The following is a 24,497-nucleotide window of genomic DNA, read 5'->3' as shown; positions in this document are numbered from 1 at the left end:
TTTAGGTTGGTTCCAGGTCTTAGCTATTGTGAATTGAGCTGCAATAAACATTAGGGTGCAGACCGCTTTTTTGTTTGCTAATTTAAATTCCTTTTGGTAAATTCCAAGGAGTGGGATGGCTGGGTCGAACGGTAGGGTATCTTCAGGTTTCTGAGGAATCTCCAGACTGACTTCCATAGTGGCTTGACCAGTTTGCATTCCCACCAACAGTGGGTTAGTGTCCCTTTTTCCCCACATCCTCGCCAGCATCTGTTGTTGGTAGATTTCTGCATGTGAGCCATTCTAACCGGGGTGAGGTGAAACCTCATTGTGGTTTTGATTTGCATTTCCCTGATTGCTAGTGATCTTGAACATATTTTCATGTGCCTGTTGGCCATTTGGATTTCCTCTTTTGAAAAATGTCTATTGAGGTCCTTGGCCCATCTCTCAAGTGGGTTGTTGGTTTTGTTTTTGTGGAGTTTCTTGATCTCTTTGTAGATTCTGGTTATTAACCCTTTATCTGTTGCATAGTTTGCAAATATTCTTTCCCATTCTGTTGGTTGCCTCTTCACTTTCCTGACTGTTTCTTTTGCAGTACAGAAGCTTCTCAATTTGAAGCAATCCCAATAGTTGATTTTGGCTTTGACTGCCTGTATGTGGAAAGGCACCACATAAATGAGCTTTCAATGCATCTCAAGGATCTAGAAAATCTACAGCAAACCAGACCCAAATCTAGTAGGAGAAGAGAAATAATTAAAATCAGAGAAGAAATCAACAGGATTGAATCCAAAAAAAAAAAAATTACAAAAAATCAGCCAAACGAGGAGCTGGTTTTTTGAAAAAATAAACAAAATTGACACCCCATTGGCCCAACTAACTAAAAAAAGAAGAGGAAAGACCCAAATCAATAAAATCAGAGATGAAAAAGGAAACGTAAGAACAGACACCACAGAAATAAAAAGAATCATCAGAAATTACTACAAGGACTTGTATGCCAGCAAACAAGGAAATCTATCAGAAATGTATAGATTCCTGACACATGCAACCTACAAATTGAACCAGGAAGACATAGAAAACCTAAACAGACCCATAACTGAGACAGAAATTGAAACAGTAATAAAGGCCCTCCCAACAAAGAAAAGCCCAGGACCAGATGGATTCACTGCTGAATTCTACCAGACATTTAAAGAAGAACTGACTCCAATTCTTCTCAAACTATTCAGAACAATCGAAAAAGAGGGAGTCCTCCCAAATTCTTTCTATGAAGCCAGCATCACCTTAATTCCAAGGCCGGAAAAAGATGCAGCATTGAAAGAGAATTACAGACCAATATCCCTAATGAACATAGATGCAAAAATCCTCAATAAAATTCTCGCCAATAGAATGCAACAACACATCAGAAAGATCATCCACCCAGACCAAGTGGGATTTATCCCTGGTATGCAGGGATGGTTTAATGTGCGCAAAACAATCAATGTGATACCCCACATTAACAGACTACAGAAGAAAAACCATATGATTATCTCAATAGATGCTGAGAAAGCATTTGATAAAATACAACACCCGTTCATGATGAAAACTCTAAGCAAACTGGGTATGGAAGGAACATTCCTCAATACAATCAAAGCAATCTATGAAAAACCCACAGCCAACATCCTATTGAATGGGGAAAAGTTGGAAGCATTTTCACTGATATCTGGTACCAGACAGGGATGCCCACTCTCACCACTGCTATTCAATATAGTTTTGGAAGTTCTAGCCAGAGCTATTAGGCAAGAAAAAGAAATTAAAGGGATACAAATTGGGAAGGAAGAACTCAAACTATCCCTCTTTGCAGAAAGTATGATTCTTTATTTAGGGGATCCAAAGAACTCTACTAAGAGACTATTGGAACTCATAGAAGAGTTGGCAAAGTAGCAGGATAAAAAATCAATGCACAAAAATCAACAGCCTTTGTATACACAGGCAATACCATGGCTGAGGAAGAACTTCTAAGATCAATCCCATTCACAATAGCTACAAAAACAATCAAATACCTTGGAATAAACTTAACCAAGGGCGTTAAGGTTCTCTACAATAAAAATTATAAAACCTTAAAGAAAGAAACAGGATACCAAGAAATGGAAAAATCTTCCATGCTCATGGATTGGAAGAATCAATATCATCAAAATGTCCATTCTCCCAAAAGCAATTTATAGATTCAATGCAATACCAATCAAGATACCGAAGACCTTCTTCTCAGATCTGGAAAAAATGATACTGAAATTCACATGGAGACACAGGAGACCTCGAGTAGCTAAAGCAATCTTGTACAACAAAAACAAAGCAGGAGGCATCACAATACCAGATTTCAGGACATACTACAGGGCAGTTGTTAATCAAAACAGCATGGTAATGGTACAGAAACAGATGGATAGACCAATGGAACAGAATTGAAATACCAGAAATCAACCCAAACATCTACAGCCAACTTATATTTGATCAAGGATCCAAAACTAATCCCTGGAGTAAGGACAGGCTATTCAATAAATGGTGCTGGGCAAATTGGATTTCCACGTGCAGAATCATGAAGCAAGACCCCTACCATACACCTTACACAAAAATTCACTCAACATGGATTAAAGACTTAAATCTACAAACCGCCACCATCAAATTATTAGAGAACATTGGAAAAACCCTGCAAGATATAGGTACCGGTAATGACTTCTTGGAAAACACCCCAGAAGCACAGGCAGTCAAAGTGAAAATCAACATTTGGGATTGCATCAAATTGAGAAGTTTCTGTACTGCAAAAGAAACAGTCAGGAAAGTGAAGAGGCAACCGACAGAATGGGAAAAAATATTTGCAAACTATGCAACAGATGAAGGGTTGATAACCAGAATCTACAAAGAGATCAAGAAACTCCACAAAAACAAAACCAACAACCCACTTGAGAGATGGGCCAAGGACCTCAATAGACATTTTTCAAAAGAGGAAATCCAAATGGCCAACAGGCACATGAAAATATGTTCAAGATCACTAGCAATCAGGGAAATGCAAATCAAAACCACAATGAGGTTTCACCTCACCCTGGTTAGAATGACTCACATTCAGAAATCTACCAACAACAGATGCTGGCGAGGATGTGGGGAAAAAGGGACACTAACCCACTGTTGGTGGGAATGCAAATTGGTGAAGCCACTATGGAAGTCAGTCTGGAGATTCCTCAGAAACCTGAATATAACCCTACCATTCAACCCAGCCATCCCACTCCTTGGAATTTACCCAAAGGAAATGAAATTGGCAAACAAAAAAGCTGTCTGCACCTTAATGTTCATTGTAGCTCAATTCATAATACCTAAGACCTGGAAACAACAGAAATGCCCATCAACAGTAGACTGGATAAAGAAATTATGGGATATGTACTCTATAGAATACAGCAGTCAAAAACAATGAAACCCGGTCATTTAAAGAAGATGGAGGAATCTGGAAAACATCATGCTGAGTGAATTAAGCCAGTCCCAAAGGAAAAATATCGTATGTTCTTCCTGATCAGCGACAACTAACTGAGCACCAAAGGGGAAACTTGTTGAAGTGAAATGGACACTCTGAGAAACAGTGACTTGATCAGCTCTTGTCCTGACTGTTGATGTACAAGGTAATACTTTATCCCTTTTAGTATTTTTTTTTTTGTTCTAGTACTGTTGGTTGAACTCTGTAAATACACACAATTATTCTTAGGTGTTTAAATTTTAACTTAATAGCGATCCCTGTTAAATATAAGAGTGGGAATAAGAGAGGGAGGAGATGCACAATTTGGGACATGCTCAATCGGACTTGCCCCAAATGGTGGAGTCAGAAACATGCCAGGGGATCCCAATACAATCCCATCAAGGTGGCATGTACCAATGCCTTCTCACTAGTCCAAGTGATCAATTTCTGTTCACAATTGATCACACTGATAGGTCTAAGAGTCAAAGGGATCACACAAACAAGACTAGTGTCTGCTAATACTAGCTGATAGAATCAAAAAGGGAGAGAATGATCCAAACATGGGAAGCAGGATACACAGCAGACTCATAGAATGGCGGATGTCCTAAACAGCACTCTGGCCTCAGAATCAGCCCTTAACACATTTGGATATGGCTGAAGAGCCCATGAGAGTATTTCAGGCATGGAAAGTCAAGACACTCTGGAAAAATTAAAAAAAAAGAAGACCTAAATGAAAGATCTCTGCGAGTGAGATCCCTGTGGAAAGAACTGAGCTATCAAAGAAGGAGGTCCCTTTCTCTGAAGGGAGGAGAGAACTTCCACTTTGAATATGACCCTGTCTGAATGAGATTAGAGTCAGCGAACTCAAAAGGCTTCCATAACCTTGGCAACTCATGACTAGAGCCTAGGGAGTTTACTGATGCCATAAACAAGAGTGTCAAATTGTTAAGTCAACAACAGGAGTCACTGTGCACTTACTTCTCATGTGGGATCTGTCCTTAATGTGTTGTCCAATGTGAAGTAATGCTATAACTAGTACTGAAACAGTATTTTACACTTTGTGTTTCTGTGTTAGTGCAAACTGATGAAATCTTTACTTAATATATACTAAATCGATCTCGATATATAAAGATAATTGAAAATGACTCTTGATGTGAATGTAATGGGAGAGGGAGCAGGAGATGGGAGGGGTATGAGTGGGAGCGATATTATGGGGGAGAAAGCCATTGTAATCCATAAACTGTACTTTGGAAATTTATATTTACTAAATAAAATTAAAAAAAGCTAGATAAGAAATGTTCCACATCTTTCTAATTTTAATAAATCTAAAATTCAGCTTTAATTATTATGGTTATTGGTTTAATAGATAAAGGCTTCTAAATTATATCCTCACTTCCAGATGGAATTAGAAATACACCTTCTGTTTTCCTGTGACATATGGCACATTCTCTAGTCTAAGCACCTATCACATTTTTCCTTAATTAATATTTTATCATCAGTTGTTTTATTTTTTTAAAGTAGGCTTTGATCCTTTCTAGCTTAGATTGTTGTTTTTAAACTAACTAACTAGCTCACTGTCAAACTGTTATTCTACAAGCAGTCATTAAATGATTGCATGGATAAACTAATTTACTGTCATTTTAGCATATTCTTTATTGGAAATAATGAACATTCCAATCTCAGAAGACATACTATTGTATCTGTATTTAATTTTCCTTTTGAAATAGTTGACAAAGTACATTGGCCCTGAGTCACATTCATGTTTGAGTCCCAGTTCATTCAATTAAAAAACACAAAATTTTACTCAGAATTTATGTGGTCATAATTTTATTTTTAATTTAAAAGGACAGAATAAACTTCCCTAAGTTTTCAATTGCCTGGACAAGCATATTCATTTAAATTTTCTTCCACTGGGATATGATTCCTTAGTTTGTTAAGTAGTGACTGAAGTCTTCCTCACTGCTTACCAATATACCATGATAAAATAAAACACGGGGGAAGATAGAAGACAAGTTTAATTTTTTAATGTTTCTATTATTCAGTAGACAAAATTCAACCACGTAATCAGAGGGAGGTAAGGAGTAGTATAGAAGAGTGGGAAAGGTAGATTGATTTAAATTTCTATACCACTGCCAAAATTTGGAAGCATTATCAATGTATATTAAAGGTCAGATAACACATATTCAGCAAATGTTCCAAGGAGAAAATAGGAGTGACAAGGAATTTCCAAAATGTTTTAAATCCATATAGTTGAGATCCTCAAAAAGGAAAATGGATATATGAAAAATCTTTTCATGGATTTCCATTTTTTTCCTGTGCCAATATTATTTTAATTCCATTTCCCATGAACTTTTCAGTAACCGTACACCCACACCCACCCTCACATATGTGCATATACTTGAATATATGTATTTATATATTTAGAATTGAAAAAGGGAAAATAAAGCTTTTAGTTATTGAAAATAACTGTCTTGTAATAGTATAACATATGGTTAATATGCATTTCTTGTGGAAAAAATTATAAGATGTTAATGGAGGTTTATACTGTTCTGCTACATATCTTAATTAGAATTCTCTGCATTTTCATTGAACTTTTTGAAGTACCCTCATGTATATATTTATATTACCTTAAAATTGTTTCATCATTTTTACATTACAATGTCCTCAAATGCTCATAATTATACAAGCCATTCTCTAAGCCCTAGTTTAAATGAAGTTGCTGGATTGTTTTAATTTATATTTGGTTTCTATAATTAGTATTAACTTTGATTTGAAACATTTTCAACCCAAATATTGCTGTCTCTTTAGGCTTTTATTCAAATTAATCTCTAGGAAATAATTTGTATTAGAGTTCTATATAGGACTTAACTACAATTCAGTCCAAAACCTGTGGTTAGAATTTGGAATTTTCTCAAAAAAAGAAGAAAATAAATTCATAAAACTCTATGTAGCTCCCGTATAGCATTTTTATTTGAGTATCTAATTAAAACTTTAGTTTCAAAGGAATACTGAGAGGAAGACAAATGAATTTTTACTGAGGAAATTCATATAAAAAGAAAAGAGGCAGTAATTGTGAGAAGAGGCAAAAATATGCTCTTGAGATGGGCCAAATCAGATTTAATTAATGGCTTTCTCAAAGGGAAAATGGAGGAGGGTGCTTATTATAGGCCTAAATTTTGTTCTCCTAAGAAAGCATATAATAAATGTGTGAAATATTTTGTTGGATATTCTATTTCATTTCTATTGTTTGTAATCAACTGATTTCTCTCCTGTGTCTTTATTGAATGAGATTATGGGATTTTTATCTTTATCAGTTGTAGGATCTGGAAAATATATGGATATTCCATCTAAAAATTGGTACATAATTATAAGTTGTCTCAGTTTATTTGGTGGTTGATTTGTAATATATTTTCACTTTTAATAGACTACATTAAACAGGAAAACTGGAGAATGGGGAGAATTTTGTCCAATGCTTTTTTCCAGTCCTAGGGTATTTCCAAACAAAATATGTGTGTGTGTATATATATATATATATATATATACACACATTATATATACATTAAATGAATAAAGCAATAAATAAGCTATTTGAAGATGTGATGAGATATGCTGCATCAATCATTTTCTGTAGAACTTGAATCCAAATTGTGTATAATAGAGTTAAATTCATTAGGAAATAAGATTCTAAAGCCAGGGTTTTGTCATTTCAATGATCTGCAACATGGCACTCTTCCTCACATTTCCTTTTACTATTTAGTTATAAATTGTCTTTGTCCAGCTTGCTATGTCAATACCATATACTGAGTGTTCTGTACACAGCAAAAATTTATTTCTCACAGTTCTGGAGATTGGAGTGCATCATGGTTAGGTTTTGGTGAGCATCATTTACTGGATTGAAGATTCTGACTTCTTTATCCACACAGAGTGAAGCGCATACCAGTGAGCACTCTGGATTTTCTTTTGTAAGGGCACTATCCTCAATCACAAGGGCTGAACCTTCATGACCTTATTACCCCTCAAAGGCCTCACCCACTATCTAATACTATCACATGGCATGGTTTGGATTTCAACGTACAAATTTTGGAAGAGCACATTCAGTCTGTTTCATAAACCATTGAATGTTAAAGCACATTTATAAGTTTTTTTTTTTCAGAAATTTCAAAACTTGAGTATTATGAAAGACAGGGTGTACAAAGCCAAGGTAGGAAAGAACAAAATGTCAAAAGGCAAAAATGTACAAAGTTGTTATCAAAGGAAAGAAACACACTGAAAATCAGAGCTGCATTGGATATGGAAGTAGAGAAGGGACATAAGATGTAAACCTGTAACTTCACTTAGCAGTGAAGAAGTCTGTGTGAGTAATGATGTGTGAATTTAAAATTGTGTTTGTAATGACTTCCATTGCCTTTCTTTAATTCAACAAATATTAACTTTGGGTTTCTCTGTGCAGGATCCCTTTATAGGCATGGTGTCAAATATTTTAAATAAAATCTGAAAAAAGATACAATGTGGAAGGTTAATATTCACATTAAAAATCTTGAGAAAAATAGTTTTCTTTATGCATATTTTAGCTTCTACATCATGCATTATCCCCTAAAGAAACCTAATAATGCCCCAAAAATTCATTGGAAATTTTCAAGTTCAAAGCAAAGAAAGCACCAAAAGAAACAACAAAAGACTTGCTTGAAGGAATATTCATTGCTGTTTATTAAAATCTCGATGAAATCATTACAGGATTTAATGTGTTTGAAGGAGCTGATGTGTCAGAATCACTTCTAAAAATAGAAGTGTACGAGAAACATAAGACCCTTACATTCAATGATGGTAACAGGTGCAGCTTTAATTAAATACATTAGCATTTTTAAATAAACAAAGCTAAACATAGTCAGATGGATAATGATCAACATCTTTATTTACTGAATTCCACAGCAAAGACTAAAGACATCAGAGAAACGTCCCTTTGAAATGAGATGTACAGTTTCAAAGAAGCTATTTTAGCTTTCACAGATTTTAAAATATAGTTGCTGCATTTTTTTTCCATCTACATAGTTAGAACATAAATTGCTGCAAAAATGTTTTAAATACATCAGTAAAAGAAATGTAGAATTCAGTGAATAACTACATAAAGTCTCACTTATCTGTGTGGTCCCAGAGAGCATAAACTCACAAACACATAACCATGCACATTGTGGAGTTTGTAGAAAATAGCCAGGTGATGATGCATCTACCAGAAGTCTAGGCCATTAACCCAATTTTGTTCCATTCAACCAGTTTTCTGAGGAATATCATTGGAAAATTTCCATTGGCAGAATATCTAGGAGGTATTTAGAGAGTGTTTAGAAGATTTCTGGATATATTGCATTGTGTATCAATTTCCTATTTTTCTTGAAAGGTTAGTGGCAAGGGAGAAAGTTCACAAAGATTGTGATTAGCTAAGAATGGTGTGGAATAGAAGCCCTTGAAATCGTAACTTTTTGAAATGTGAGACTCTAACTCTAGTACATTTTCAAAGTCTGTGTCTGTGGAGCTTGTGTAGTCTACAGAAAATGCAAGAGAACTGGGAACCTTAGTAATGCGTGACAAAAGGAAATATTTTGTTCTCCTTTCTTGCTTAGGTTAGCAAAAAATAATTTTGCAATACCAAATAATATACTTTACCTACAGCAAACAGCAACTGCATTGTTTATGGCTAATTTAAAACAATGACTGGAGATTCTGACAGGCCATTCTTATAGTCCGTGAGGCCAAATGCATCCCTGACATCGCTGCAGTCTATTTCTGTGGTCTAGGTAGAGGAAAGAAAGCACCTTTGTCTTTCAGGGTATGTTATTGCAAAAGTAAGATGACGGGAAAGTGAGAGTAGAGTAGCTGAAGGAACAGACATGTAATCATAACATCACAAACTGAGATGGGACTCTTTTTTTTTAACTTTATTTAATGAATATAAATTTCCAAAGTACAGCTTATGGATTACAATGGCTTCACCCCACCCCCCCATAACTTCCCTTCCACCCACAACCCTCCCCTTTCCCACTCCCTCTCCCCTTCCGTTCACATCAAGATTCATTTTCAATTCTCTTTATATACAGAAGATCAGTTTAGCATACATTAAGTAAAGGTTTCAACAGTTTGCTCCCACATAGAAACACAAAGTAAAAAATACTGTTTGAGTACTAGTTATAGCATTAAATCTCAATGTACAGCACATTAAGGACAGAGATCCTACATGAGGAGAAAGTGCTCAGTGACCCCTGTTATTGACTTAACAAATTGCCACTCTTGTTTATGGCATCAGTAATCACCCTAGGCTCTTGTCATGAGTTGCCAAAGCTATGGAAGCCGACTCTGATCATATTTAGACAAGGCCATGGTCAAAGTGGAAGTTCTTTCCTCCCTTCAGAGAAAGGTACCTCCTTCTTTGATGACCTGTTCTTTCCACTGGGATCTCACTGGCGGAGATTTTCATTTAGGTTTTGTGTTTTTGTTTTTTTTGTTTTTGTTTTTGTTTTTATTTTTTTTCCAGAGTATCTTGGCTTTCCATGTCTGAAATACTGAGATGGGACTTTTATAATATTATCTTTTCAAAATGACTTCAAATTTTAGTAACAATGAAAACCATTCAAATTCGAATGTTTTAATGTTTATCTAAAACATTGCATATTTTAGATAGTATAAGGCAGTTTTATATCATTTACATATGTGCTTGAAAATAATCAGTGATATTTATTATTTCCATTATAAATATATTCAAAATATAAACCTTAAGAAGAAAAATATTTTTCATCAATTTTTAAATTTACTAAGAGAACAGATTTTATGAATTCATGAAGAAACTATATATACTAGGAAAATTCTTGTGTAAATTTTTATGCATTTGGAAACATAAGTGGGGAATGTTCCAAATTGTAACATTTAGACTTTAACAGTGCCAAAAACTTAGACATCTTTTGCCAAAATAACTAAAGACATCACTAAATCAATTTTAATTTTTAATATATAGAGAGATTTAAAGATTTATTTATTTGAAAGAGTTAGAGAGAGGGAGATACAGAGAGAAAGAGACCTTCCATCCACTGGTTCATTCCCCTAGATGGCTGCAAAGACATGGGTTGGGCCAGTTCAAAGCCAGGAGCCAAAAGTTTCTTCTGAGTCTCCCACTTGAGTCTCTGGTCTTAAACAGTTAGGCCATCTTCCACTACTTTTCCAGGCCATTAGCAGTGAGCTAGATCAGAAGTGGAGCAGCTGGGACGCAAACCTGTATCCACATGGGATGTTGGTGTTACCCACTATACCACAATGCCGGCCCCCAAATTTTTATGTTTTCATTTCTTGTTATTTCATAATATTTTTAATTTGTGATACACTCAGTTTAAGAACTGCGTACTTTATCCATTTTAGTATTTTTTTTTCTTCTAGTACCATTGGTTGAACTCTATAATTAACACACAATTATTCTTAGGTGTTTAAATTTTAACTGAAAAGTGATCCCTGTTAGGAATTTGGAAACCATTATGCTGAGTGAAATAAGCCAATCCCAAAGGGACAAATACCATATGTTCTCCCTGATAGGTGACAACTAACTGAGCACCAAAATGGAAACCTGTTAAAGTGAAATGAACACTATGAGAAACAGTGACTTGATCAGCCCTCACCCTGTAGATGAACAACTTAATATATTATCCCTCTTAGTATTTTTTTTTTGTTTGTTCTACTTAATACTTTTGGTTGAATACTGTAATCAATACACAATTCTTCTTAAGTGCTGAAACTTAACTGAAAAGTGATTGCTGTTAAATATAAGAGTGGGAATAAGAGAGGGAAGAGATGTGCAATTCGGGACATGCTCAAGCTGACTTACCTCAAATGGTAGAGTTAGAAACATACCAGGGGATTCCAATTCAATCCCATCAAGGTGGCATGTACCAAGGCCATCTCACTAGTCCCAGTGATCAATTTCTGTTCACAATTGATCACACTGATAGGTCTAAGAGTCAAAGGGATCACATAAACAAGAATAGTGTCTGCAAATACTAGCTGATAGAATAAAAAAGGGAGAGAACGATCCAACATGGCAAGCGAGATACACAGCAGACCCATAGAATGGCAGATGTCCTAACAGCACTCTGACCTCAGAATCAGCCCTTAAGACATGCGGATCTGGCTGAAAAGCCCATGAGAGTATTTCAGGAATGGAAAGCCAATATACTCTGGGGAAGAAAAAAAAAAAAAAAAACCTAAATGAAAGATCTCCGCGAGTGAGATCCCAGTGGAAAGAACGGGTCATCAAAGAAGGAGGTACCTTTCTCTGAAGGGAGGAGAGAACTTCCACTTTGACCATGGCCTTGTCTAAATATGACCAGAGTCGGTGAACTCAGGGGACTTCCATAGCCTTGGCAGCTCATGACAAGAGCCTAGGGTGATTACTGATGCCATAAACAAGAGTGGCAATTTGTTAAGTCAACAACAGGAGTCACTGAGCACTTACTCCTCATGTAGGATCTCTGTCCTTAATGTGCTGTACATTGAGATTTAATGCTATAACTGGTACTCAAACAGTATTTTTCACTTTATGTTTCTGTGTGGGAGCAAACTGTTGAAATGTTTACTTAATGTATGCTAAACTGATCTTCTGTATATAAAGAGAATTGAAAATGAATCTTGATGTGAATGGAAGGGGAGAGGGAGTGGGAAAGGGGAGGGTTGTGGGTGGGAGGGAAGTTATGGGAGGGGTGAAGCCATTGTAATCCATAAGCTGTACTTTGGAAATTTATATTCATTAAATAAAAGTTAAAAAAAATAACTGTGTCACAGAAAATCTTGTAGATTTAAAGGAAAATATGTTAAAACACAGCACGGTGTCTCCAATAATTTATAATCAAAAAGGAAGTTACTATGTGAGAAATTATAGTTGCTTCCAGCAATTCATCAATTTCTGTTTTCAACCTAAGAGTCTCCCTTTTTGAAAAGTATTGCTAACACATAACTACTTGGTTAAATATTCTAATTATTTAATTCTAAATTAGCTATAAGGAGGAAAAAAGAAAAAAAAATAAAACTGTATTGCTTGATAGAGATAATATATCTAGAACCAGCAGTAATATTGAAATGTTAATTTAAAGAAGAAAAAAAGGGAAATACATATTTGTTAAATTAATTGTTAGTGCAGTGGTTTAAGATACATGTTTCTGTTCTTCCTTAATGTGATCATTTTCAGAATTTTCATTACCATATCTTAGCAAATTGCATAGAATTTAAATAACTGTGGCGTTAATTTACAATGAACCTATAAATATCATAAATGAAGGAAAAATTGTTGTGTTAATCCCTTGTAAGTTTGTAGTTGCTTTTTTTTTTTTTTTTTGCAATAGTCATACAACCGTTCTTGCATCTTCCATCTACCCTGTGTTTTACGTAAACACACATAATAGGGAGAATATAAGGTATTCTCAAAGACTTTCCACCTATCTTCTATATATGTTTTTGGAAGGTATGAAATTCAAGATTTAAAGTAGCTTTATGATTTACACATATTTTATAATGTCTCTTTTGCAATGTGTCCCTCTTTCTACAATCGGTTCAAACAACCACTGATATGTAGATCTCTTCTCACTTCTGTTACTCTACGTTAGTTTGCACTAATTCATTTTTTCCTGCAAATGCAGGAGGAGTTTTCATAAAGTTTCTCAAAATATGTATTATGAAAATATTATACATGGATTTCACAATTGTGCACCAAAATAATCTTATCATTTAATTCTATTTACCCACAAACTTTTTGATATAGTTTCATGCTCTTTTTATTCTGTTGTCTTCAATATAGCATACATATTTTGAGGTTTATTTATTTATTTGTGTATATCCATTTTCAAGTACTAGGTTTTCCTTATTCTCTTATTTTCTGATGAATATTAAGTTTCTCCCATCTTTTTTCTGGATGAATTAGCTATTAAAACTTGGGACAAGTCTTTGAGTTGAAAGGATGAGTTATATGACGTGTATACTATATATAACTTTTGAATAAGCTGTCAAATATTTTTCTAAATGCTATTATTAAATTTGTCCATAGGGCCAGTGCCACGGTTCACTTGGCTAATCCTCCACCTGCAGCCAGGTTCTAGTCCCAGTTGGGGTGCTGGATTCTGTCCCGGTTTCTCCTCTTCCAGTCCGGCTCTCTGCTGTGGCCCTGGAGTGCTGTGGAGGATGGCCCAGGTCCATGAGCCCTGCACCCACATGGGAGACCAGGAAGAAGCACCTGGCTCCTTGCTTCGGATCGGCGCAGTGCGCCGGCTGCAGCATGCCCACCATAGTGGCCATTTGGGTGGTGAACCAACAGAAGGAAGACCTTTCTCCCTGTCTCTCTCTCTTTCACTAACTCTGCCTGTCAAAAAAATTTTTTTTTCCATAAATTTTCCTGGTTAACTTGGATTTAATGTCGTACTCATTATTGTAAAGTGTGGAAAACATGAAAAATAGAATTCAGTATATCTTCCCTTTACTCTTTATCTTATATGGTTTTTAGATGTAGGAATATTACAAATTCCAGATGACTGTTTTAATAATAAAGAAAGCCAAAGATCAGAGAAACAAAAGTTAATATTTTTATTTATGCAGTTATTTGACATTTATGATCTCATTTATTTCTCCATATGTGTGAATATTTCATTCTGATGTTATTTATCTTCAATCTGAACATGTTTTTTTAGAAAAATAAATTACTATATACAAATTGTACATATTTATGGAGTACTATATAATATTAGAATATGTAAAAATGTGTGTGATTCCAATTAGAATAAATATGTATGCCCAATAAATGGAAACAATATAAGTGTCCCTTCCTTGTTGAATGGATAAAGAGCACATGGAACATATATACAATGGAATATCATTCAGCCGTAAAATATAGGTGTCTTGTCATTTGCAACAACATGGATAGAACTGAAGTTCATCATGTTAAGTGAAATAAACCAGGCGCAGGAAGACAAATATTGTGTAATCTCACTCATATGGAGGGTAGAAAAAAGTAGGTGATCTCATGGAAGCTAACAATATAAATGTGGGTAACATACTGGAGAGAATAGCTGGAGAGGGTAGGATGAAGAAATATTGATTGGTGGAACTTGGGTTATAGCTAGAAAAGAGTAAAAAGTTCTGAGTTCTGTTGCACAGTAGGGTGACCACAATTAATGTACTATATATGTCTATTTATTAAAAAGGACCCTAGAAGACAATATTTTGGATATTTTCACTTTAAAGAAATGTTGAATATTTGAAAAGATAAATATGTTTACCCTGAGTGAAGAAACTTAAATTAGCATTTCTTTCAATGCAGGAGTGCTGGCAGTGATTTCTCTTCATTATTCTTTTTTGGTGTGGGTTTTTTCCTCACCAGTTTTTGCGTATTTAAACTAACTATCATAAAAATCTCTTTTGACAGTTCCAGAATCTTTGTCATGTCATCCTTTGTATTTTGTGCATTTTGCTTTATATCCCAAAATTATAGCCGATATATTCTGAAGAATCTGGATTCTATTATATTATTGTGAAAGACGTTCATGCTTTTGTTAGCTTATTCAGATTCAAACTGGAAAATCTATGAACATCAATTTGATTTTCATTGAAATATGTTTCCTCCTTTTCTCCCTTTCTTTTAACTCTCATAGTGCCATTGCTTCCTACACTTCTTTACTTGGTCCTTCATTTGAGACAGAATGCATATGATCTAATGGATTTTTAGCCTTTTCTGTACCACAAAATGTCTGTAGTTTTCTCTTATGGAAAGCCACAAAATATAGTGTTCACATCTTGTTGTTGCTCACTCAAAATTTTAACACCTTCCAAACTTTTTGTTTTATTTTTTTTAAAGTGGTTCACCCCATGATGGATAATTTTTTGTGTGCATTTTCTAAAATATTATAATTTAAACTGTGAGAATCTTGGTCTATAGTAGTAGTACACCAGCATTTCCAAAGTGGGCTATTAGCATATAATTTATAATCTTGAAATGTCAGAAATTTCATTCTGGTAACAGTCAACTGCAAGAACTTACATGGCATACACAAGCTAGAGAATATGTGCTGAGACTTATTGGTCCCTTCTGCTACCACTAACACTTAGAATTCAGTGTCATGAATCACATTTATTTCTTAAGTCCTTTTTCTTAAAATGACATGATTGATTTGATCATTCACTAAGCTAGAAAATAGCAGAACCAAGGGAATTTAGCGACCTAAACATACCTAGGATTTAGACCACTGGCAACATTAGTAAAATGGGTGTATGACCAGGAATATTCATCTTATCTACTCAAATCACTAAAATCATTACATTATACTGAGCTCCTTGATTATATTTTTAAGGTATAAAGATGAAAATGTCTTAAAATAGTGGGCTAATGCAAAAACAAAATAGACAAAAGTTAACTTTAGTAAATAAAACATTAATTGGCTGAAGAGAGAGGAGATAAAAAAGTGAAAAAATCATATGAGTAGTCAGAGAATATATCAATTATGTACAAAGGCAGGAGTAGAAATGAAGAAAACTAAACATTTTTACTTCTAATACTTGGACCTCAATAATATCCACATACTTTTGCTTCTGTTCCTCTCATATAAATTATAATATGAAATATCTTAACTACTGTATATGGTTCTGTATATTTCCTTTGAAACATTTAATTTCCTGTAACTGACAGTAGTTCATCCTCTAGAATAAAAATGGTTGTCAGTGTGGACCTCAAAAATCTGAATATAAACCTACCATTTCACCCAGCCATCCCACTCCTGGGAATTTACCCAAGGGAAATGAAATCAGTAAACAGAAGAGTTATCTGTATCTCCATGTTTAATGCAGCTCAATTCACAATAGCTAAGACATGGAATCAACCTAAATCCCCATCAACCGAAGACTGTATAAAGAAATTATGGGATATATACACTATGGAATGCTACACAGCAGTAAGAGAAAAATAAAATCCGGTCATTTGCCACAAAATGGAAGAATCTGGAAAACAGCATAATTATTGAAATAAGCTAGTCCCAAAGGGACAAATACTATATGTTCTCCCTGATCTGTGAGAACAAATAGAGCACCTAAAATGAAATCTGTAGAAGTGAAATTGACAATTTGAGAAGGGATGACTTGATCTGCCCTTGTCTTGTCTTTTGAACAGTTTTGTTTCATTTTTTTCTTTTTTTCATACTAACATAGAGTTAGTTTATATGTGTATAAAGTCATTTGAAAATAAATCTCAGTAAAAGAGTGGGAATAAGAGAGGGAGGAGGACGTATGTAACTGTATATAGCTGTATAGTTCTGTGTACATTCCTATGGACTTTCTTCTAAGGGTACAGTTTAAAAACTTGTTATGGGACTCCAAATCCCATTAAGCTTGGTGGTAAAAATGCCATCTTAATTGTTAAAGTGATCATATTAAGTGTTTAAAGAGAACATATAGATATGATGAAGTGTTAAAGAGATCATAAAAATATCATCAAGTGCCTGGTTACAATAATAGAATTAAAAAGAAGAGGATGTCCAACACGAGAAGCAGTCCACACAGCAGACTAAAAGAATGACAATTGCTTGAAGTAATACTCTGACCTCAGAATCAGCCCTTAAGGGTACATGGTCTGGCTAAAAAGACCATGAGAGCATTTCAGGCATGGAAAGCCAAGACACTGTGGCAAAAAAATGTTCAACATGAAGGATCTCTGTGAATGAGAACACAGCGGAAAGAAGTGGTCATCAAAGAAGATTGTACTTTTCTCTAAAGGGAGGAGAGAACTTCCACTTTGCTTGTGGCCTTGTCCAAATACTAACGGATTTTGTGGACTCAAATGACATCTATATCCTAGGCAGTTCATTTCAAGAACCTCAGTAGGACTTGCCCCAAATGGTGGAGTGAGAATCATGCCAAGGGATCCCAATACAATCCCATCAAGGTGGCATGTGCCAATGCCATCTCACTAGTCCAAGTGATGAATTTCAGTTCACAATTGATCACACTGATAGGTCTGAGAGTCAAAGGGATCACACAAACAAGACTAGTGTCTGCTAATACTAACTGATAAAATCAAAAAGGGAGAGAACGATCCATCATGGGAAGTGGGATACACAGCAGACTCATAGAATGGCAGATGTCCCAAATAGACTCTGGCCTCAGAATCAGCTCTTAAGGCATTCAGATCTGGCTAAAGAGCCCAAGAGAGTATTTCAGGCATGGAAAGCCAAGACACCCTGGAAAAAAAAAAAAAAAAAGACCTAAATGGAAGATCTCTGCGAGTGAGATCCCAGTGGAAAGAACGGGGCCATCAAAGAAGGGTACCTTTCTCGGAAGGGTGGAGAGAACTTCCAATTTGAGTATGACCCTGTTGGAATAAGATCGAGGTTGGCAAACTCAAAATTCTTCCATAACCTTGGAAACTCATGACTAGAGCCTAGGGAGATTACTGACGACATAAACAAGAGTGTCAAATTGTTAAGTCAACAACAGGAGTCACTGTGTACTTACTCCTCATGTGGGATCTGTCCTTAGTGTGTTGTCCAAAGTGAAGTAATGCTATAACTAGTACTCAAACAGTATTTTACACTTTGTGTTTCTGTGTGAGTGCAAACTGATGAAATCTTTACTTAATACATACTAAATCAATCTTCTGTATATAAAGATAATTGAAAATGAATCTTAAGGTGAATGGAATGGGAGAGGGAGCAGGAGATGGGAGGGGTGTGAGTGAGAGGGAAAATAAAAAAAATACACAATTACTCTTAGGTGTTTAATTAATGCTATAAGTAGTACTCAAATAGTATTTTACACTTTGTGTTTCTGTGTGGGTGCAAACTGGAAATCTTTACTTAATATATGCTAAATTGATCTTCTGTATATAGAGATAATTGAAAATTAATCTTGATGTGAATGGAAGGGGAGAAGGAGTGGGAGAGGGGAGTGTTGTGGGTGGGAGGGAAGTTATGGAGGGGGGAAGCTATTGTAATCCATAAGCTGTACTTTGGAAATTTATGTTCATTATATAAAATAAAATAAAATAAAATAAACCTCAGGTTGATTCTGACATCATATATGAGAATGTTTATTGTTAAATTAGCAGCAAGAATCACTGTGCACTTACTGCCCATGTAGGATCTCTGTCCTCAATGAGTTGTATTATGAGAGTTAACTGTAAAACTAGATCTCAGTTGTGTGTGTGTGTGTGTGTGTGTACTAGTTGTTGAAATCTTTGCTTAGTATAGAGTTGGTCTTCTGAGTACAAAATTGATCGATAATTTATCTGAAGGGAGAATGGGACTGGCAAGGAGAGAAGGAGGAGGAGGTTGGGTGGGAGTATAGATGGGAGGGTGGGTATATTTTCAAAATAACATATTCATTGAATGAACACATACTAGGTCTGGCAAGATAATAAAGATTTAAGCCACTAACAAGGGAGACTGTAAGCACTTTTACAAGGACCAACATTTTGATAACAAAATTCTGGAAAAATATATTACACACACTTTGGGAGGGAAAAAAGGCACAGCTAGGTAGGTGCTGAACTTTTTCTGAGACGCCATGCCAAATTTATGCCGGTATTTCTTAGCAAATTTACATTAAGTTTAGAACTTTTAAACATGGAGATCAGTGTATCCACTCTCAAGGGTTAGAACAAGATTAAGAAAGAGGAGCATTTTAGTAGATTAATAGTATGTAAAAGAAAAATTTTCTGAATACATTCATTTAAAAGTAGTATAATACATATCATCTTGCCAATCTTCAATATTAGATGATTCATTTTTGAAACACTCTCCTAAGATATAATTAGGAGAAATACACCACAGAGAAAGTTGGAGTTATTAACATAGTCATGTATTATTTTTAATTACACATTTAAGTAAATATAATAGCTAATGTATCTTTAGACAGTTTTCCTTTTTCAACTTTATATTGGCAATTTTTTAACTGCCTTGATTATATACTTGCTACTGCTCTCCTACATCACTGTCAGGAGTGAACATCATAAATAATAAAACAATACATTATGTGGTTATGATTGTATGCTTTCTATTCATTTAAAGTCTACTGGCATGGATATTACAAATATAATAGGTTGAAATTATCATTCTTAAATTAACACAACAAAATGAGTGGATACATAAAATGATTTAAAACTACACTGAATAATATACCATAAATTTATATGTCTATGAATCTAGTTTTGTAGAAAATGCTTTGTTTTGTTTAACTTTATTTCAATGAATTATATTTTTCTATGAAGTTAATGCTTTTCAGTCATTGACAAGTATGTATAATGTGGTTTCAAGGGCATTCAGTTATTTGTTAATGTTTTTAAGCTTTCTACGAATCATAAAAATAAATTTTCCTGGATTTTTAACCCCTTGTGATAGCTACAAAAATTAGTACTTTTTAATAAGGCAAAATTAATAAGGCAAATGTGTAATGCTATAATTATGATATCTCCCTTGCAAAAGAAAGTATACCTGTGGATATACTTTAAAATAGACTGTATGTTTGATGATGTTTAGAGAAATATTATTTAAAAGCTGCATGTTAAGAAGCATATTAACTCCAGTATGTCACCATATTTTCCTCTACTAATATCTGGCCTGAATACTTTCAGAATATATCTGAGACATAATTAAGCACTGAGAGGAAACATCAACCTGGTAGAAGCTGTTTAATTTACAATGTAATCTATGAATAGTTGTATTGGGAACATATATTCTCTAAAATTAATGAACCAAACACCAAATGCCATCCTATGATTGAAAATGTTATTGTATTAACTAATTATAATTTAGAAAAATGACATTTTCATATTGAAATGAAAGAAAAGGATGAGTTAATTTGTGGTAATCATTTTTAAATATATTCATATATGTCATAATTTTGTAAATCTTGAAAGTTTCAATTATGCCTCAATGAAGTTGAAAAACCAAAGTAAGTAACTATCAGAGGCTATTAGGTCAAGATTATGGTGAGTCATTTATATATATTGTTTGTTTATCAATTTAACTTCCCATCTTGAGAAGCTGAAATGATGTTCTCACTTTGAAAGTTACTGAAGAGAGTTCTGACTGGATGTTGTATAGTGTTACTTAGGTTAATCACAGGGCAGCCATAAATACTGTGTCTCTGCAGAAAATAGGAAAGTGGAATACTGAAAAAGAGTAGAGAGAAGCACTAAAGATGATATTTAGCATGTTAAAATTTTAACATGAAAATATGACTTTTTTTTTCTAAATTATAGGACAGGACAAATTGCATCAAAGCCAGGAAAAATTATTCCTGTGGCTGGGTAAGTGCTCTTTTTTAATGGTTCTAGACTTACTGTGATATTTTGAATATATTGACCTCCTATATTTATAACAACCCTAAAATGTCTTTTCCCTGTAGAAAAATGAAAAAAAAATCTTCCTTATACAATCATTTGTGATTTCATCTTGTTTCTTCTAATCATTATTGCCAGTTGGAATTGTTTTGGAAATTTGTCACAGAATGCTGATGATGTTGCAGAGATTTGTGTAATCCAGTGAAATGATTCTAATAGTAATTTATTCCTGATCTTGAAATCATTGTGTTTTAGATAAGGACTTAAGTTGTAAATGGTTCATATTTAATATCAGTGAGGTTTTTGGAATAATGTTTATGTAACTTTTTTCTTATTCTCACAAAATTGAACAGGCCCATCACAAAGGATTTGACACAAGGCCAACTGTAAAGGATTTTGAAAGTGAAGAGTCACATTTTACATAGCATGAGGACATGATATGATTAACCATATGTACATCAGAATGAGCTTCTTTTTCAGGTTGTTCTTCTAGTAAAGCTTGTGTGTAGCACCACCAACAAAAATACCTGCAAGACAATTCATATGAAGGCTAAATTACATATAAAAGCATATACAAGGGGCCAGTGCCATGCATAGTAAGTCAATCCTCCGCCTGCGGCACCAGCATCCCATGTGGGCACTGGTTCTAGTCCTGGCTGCCCCTCTTCCAGTCCAGCTCTCTGCTATGGCCTGGGAAAGCAGTAGGTGTCCCAAGTCCTTGGGCCCCTGCACCCACGTGGGAGACTAGGAAGAAGCTCCTGGCTTCAGATCCGCACAACTCCGGCCATTGTGGCCATTTGGGGAGTGAACCAACGGAAGGAAGACCTTTCTCTCTGTCTCTCCCTCTCACTGTCTGTAACTCTCTCAAATAAAATAAAATCTTAAAGAAAATGTGCAAACACATATTAGTTAATACAATTATAAGCTGATAATTTATAATATGGTAAACTATATATAAAGAGAACAGAAAAAAGAATAATTTGATTTCGCATTGATTAACCACACGTGAGCCCCTGTTATGTGAAAAATCAAAGTGGATTCCTGGATCATGGGTTTGGCCTTGCCCACCCTGGCCTGTGGCAGGCATGTGGGAAGTGAATCAGTAGATGGAAGATCTTTATTTCTCTCTCTCTTTGTGGCTTTAGCTTTCAAAAAAATACAGGAAAAATCACATTATATTAAATTTTTCCACAGAATATTGAAGTTCACTCAAAAATGTGCTCAATAAATATTTGCTGAATCACTAAATACATGCATTGTATGTTGGCAGTCTTGATAAATATTATGTTCATATTTTAGCTATTTATAAAAGGAAATGTGGCTGGCGCCGCGGCTCACTAGGCTAATCCTCTGCCTTGTGGCGCCAGCACACCAGGTTCTAGTCCTGGTTGGGGCACCGGATTCTGTCCCGGTTGCCCCTCTTCCAGGCCAGCTCTCTGCTGTGGCCAGGGAGTGCAGTGGAGGATGGCCCAAGTGTTTGGGCCCTGCACCCCATGGGAGACCAGGGTAAGTACCTGGCTCATGCCATCGGATCAGCGCGGTACGCCGGCCGCGGAGGCCATTGGAGGGTGAACCAACGGTAAAAGGAAGACCTTTCTCTCTGTCTCTCTCTCACTGTCCACTCTGCCTGTCAAAAAAAAAAAAAATAAATAAATAAATAAAGGAAATGATACAGATAATTCTCTAATATACTTAAGGTTTGTTTGCAATTTCGTTTACAGTATCCAACTTTATTAATAGTAATTGCACATTTTAACTTGCTGTGTTATTGTAAGCTACTATATTATATAGTAAGAAGCAAGGCAAACTTGCTGTATGTATGAATATGGACACACACACATTTTGGAACATCAGTAAAACAATCCTATAGGCAAATGAATTCTTGAAATTTAACTTTTTTCTATCAAAAGCTTTATAGAAAAGCCTACGCATTTTAACTTTATTTGCACAATTTTCTTGCATGAAATATAAAGATGAATATATAAAAAGCAATTGTGCAAACTATTACGTATGATTATTATGTAGGAGTTTTCTATTGTGTTTTATTGTGTTGAACTATAAAAGTCCATCTAGAATGTCACCCTCACACATAATGGTGTCTTCTAAGAGCATTTATTTAATGTTTCTGTTCGATGCTTTCACTACATGGCTGGTATTATGTAAGTTACATCATGTCTTCTCATTTCACATAGCTAGGCTATCATCTATTTTAATGGATGTTAGCAACTTATCACTTTTGTATTTCTTACTGCCTAATATATCCCTATGAGTCACCAGCATTGACAGTGTAACAAGTTGTAGTTCAGAGAGACAAAAGTAGATATAGTAAAGCAAAAAAGGTATTAAAGAAGTTCCAAGGGAGGAACAGGCCGGTGAGGAGAGCATGTGACCCCCCTTTAGGGATTATAAAGGGAAGTGTGTTCCAAAGCAGAAACAGGCCAGTCAAGAGAGCACCTAGCAGCCTCTCTTCCTGGTTTGAGACTTCTATCTCTAAAGTCTTAGTGGCGTTGTCTAGTGATGCAGCCCTGATGCTCATGTGATGCATTGGGGATTGGCAGCTCATAGTTGCTCACTTTTGGACACTCTTTATAAGTGGTTGCAAGCTAAACTTTTCTAATTTGAGATCTCATTTTATCAGGATACTTTAATCACAAATTAAACTGCAAAGTGGGAGGTCTTGAATGGGTCTTGACAAACAGGTCTTTGGTCTCTTTTCTGGATGATGATAGTAGCCCTTCCCTAGTTACTTATTCCTAATTATCTGCTTGACAAGGGTTTAAAAAATAAGTTACATAATAGATTTTGTAAGAAGTATACTTGGAACCTTAGAAGTTATCTTGTATACATAAAAAGGCTAAATTGATGCTATTTTTGTTAAGTGTACTTATTATTTATCAGCAGGTCTCCAAAATCCATGACAGCACAGATTTTAGGAAAAGCCTTGGGTGATGGCAGGATTTATTGGCAAGCGTACAGCTAGTGCCCCTGGAATTTTCAAATGACCTAGAGCCTGTGGAATCATCAGCTCTCTGGTTCGCAGGTTCAAACATTTGGGTCAACAGGAATGTTCTGCATGTGCATAGATTTTAACCTAGTTACCATAAGGAGTTTATATGATACATGTCTCATTTAGTAGTGCTTAGCCTTTAGCTAAATTTAAAACAAAACCAAACCACAAAAACCTTAGATGCTTGAAAATATTTTCTCACCTCCAAAAATAACTTAAAAACATAAAAAGTATGTCTTTTATGAACTAGTATGATCATGTTGGAACAATGAGGAAATAATACTGTCTTGCACATTTAAAAAATCAAATAAGCAAATAGCTCTATAAAAACAAATATCTATAATAGAATGTTTGAGCTAAGCTAAATTAGGTTGTCTGAAAAGACATGATTTTAAGCTACTCAAGCCAATAAAACAATAAAAACAGCAAACACACAAAAAATTTTCAAATTACTTAAAATTTTTAATTAATTTTGTTTTCATCATTATTAAAATGATTGCAGTGTTCTGTGAAAAATAATAGTCAACAGCAGACATATTTAACTTTTATAATACTTTAGGGAAAAATTAAAATATTATGTAATTGAAAGGCAGGGCAAGAGACATAGAAAAATCTTCCATCTCCTGATTCACCCTCCAAATGGCCTCAATGGCCTGAGATAGACCAGGTAAAAACAGATCTTGGAATTCCATCCTAGTGTC

At 34.9% G+C, this 24,497-nt stretch overlaps 1 protein-coding gene across 4 annotated transcripts in view; it reads left to right on the top strand.

Moving 5' to 3' along the window:
• The window catches only part of LOC149124528 (uncharacterized), a 332,973-nt gene that overhangs the window by 162,600 nt on the left and 145,876 nt on the right, over nt 1–24,497 (top strand). For all 4 annotated transcript variants that reach the window (XR_016212784.1, XR_016212788.1, XR_016212789.1 and 1 more), the window contains one exon: nt 20,709–20,756. Coding sequence is in view for 1 of the 4 variants with exons in the window: in XM_089303512.1 (XP_089159638.1) it covers nt 20,709–20,756 (48 nt within the window). In the remaining 3 variants the exon portion in view is untranslated. The remainder of the gene's footprint in view (nt 1–20,708; nt 20,757–24,497) is intronic.

Source organism: Oryctolagus cuniculus, chromosome 9 (assembly GCF_051225735.1).
Source record: "Oryctolagus cuniculus isolate XC-2025 breed Fujian yellow rabbit chromosome 9, ASM5122573v1, whole genome shotgun sequence".
NCBI lineage: Eukaryota > Metazoa > Chordata > Mammalia > Lagomorpha > Leporidae > Oryctolagus > Oryctolagus cuniculus.
Note: the sequence above shows the minus strand (reverse complement) of the source record. Positions and strands in the feature narration are given on the sequence as shown.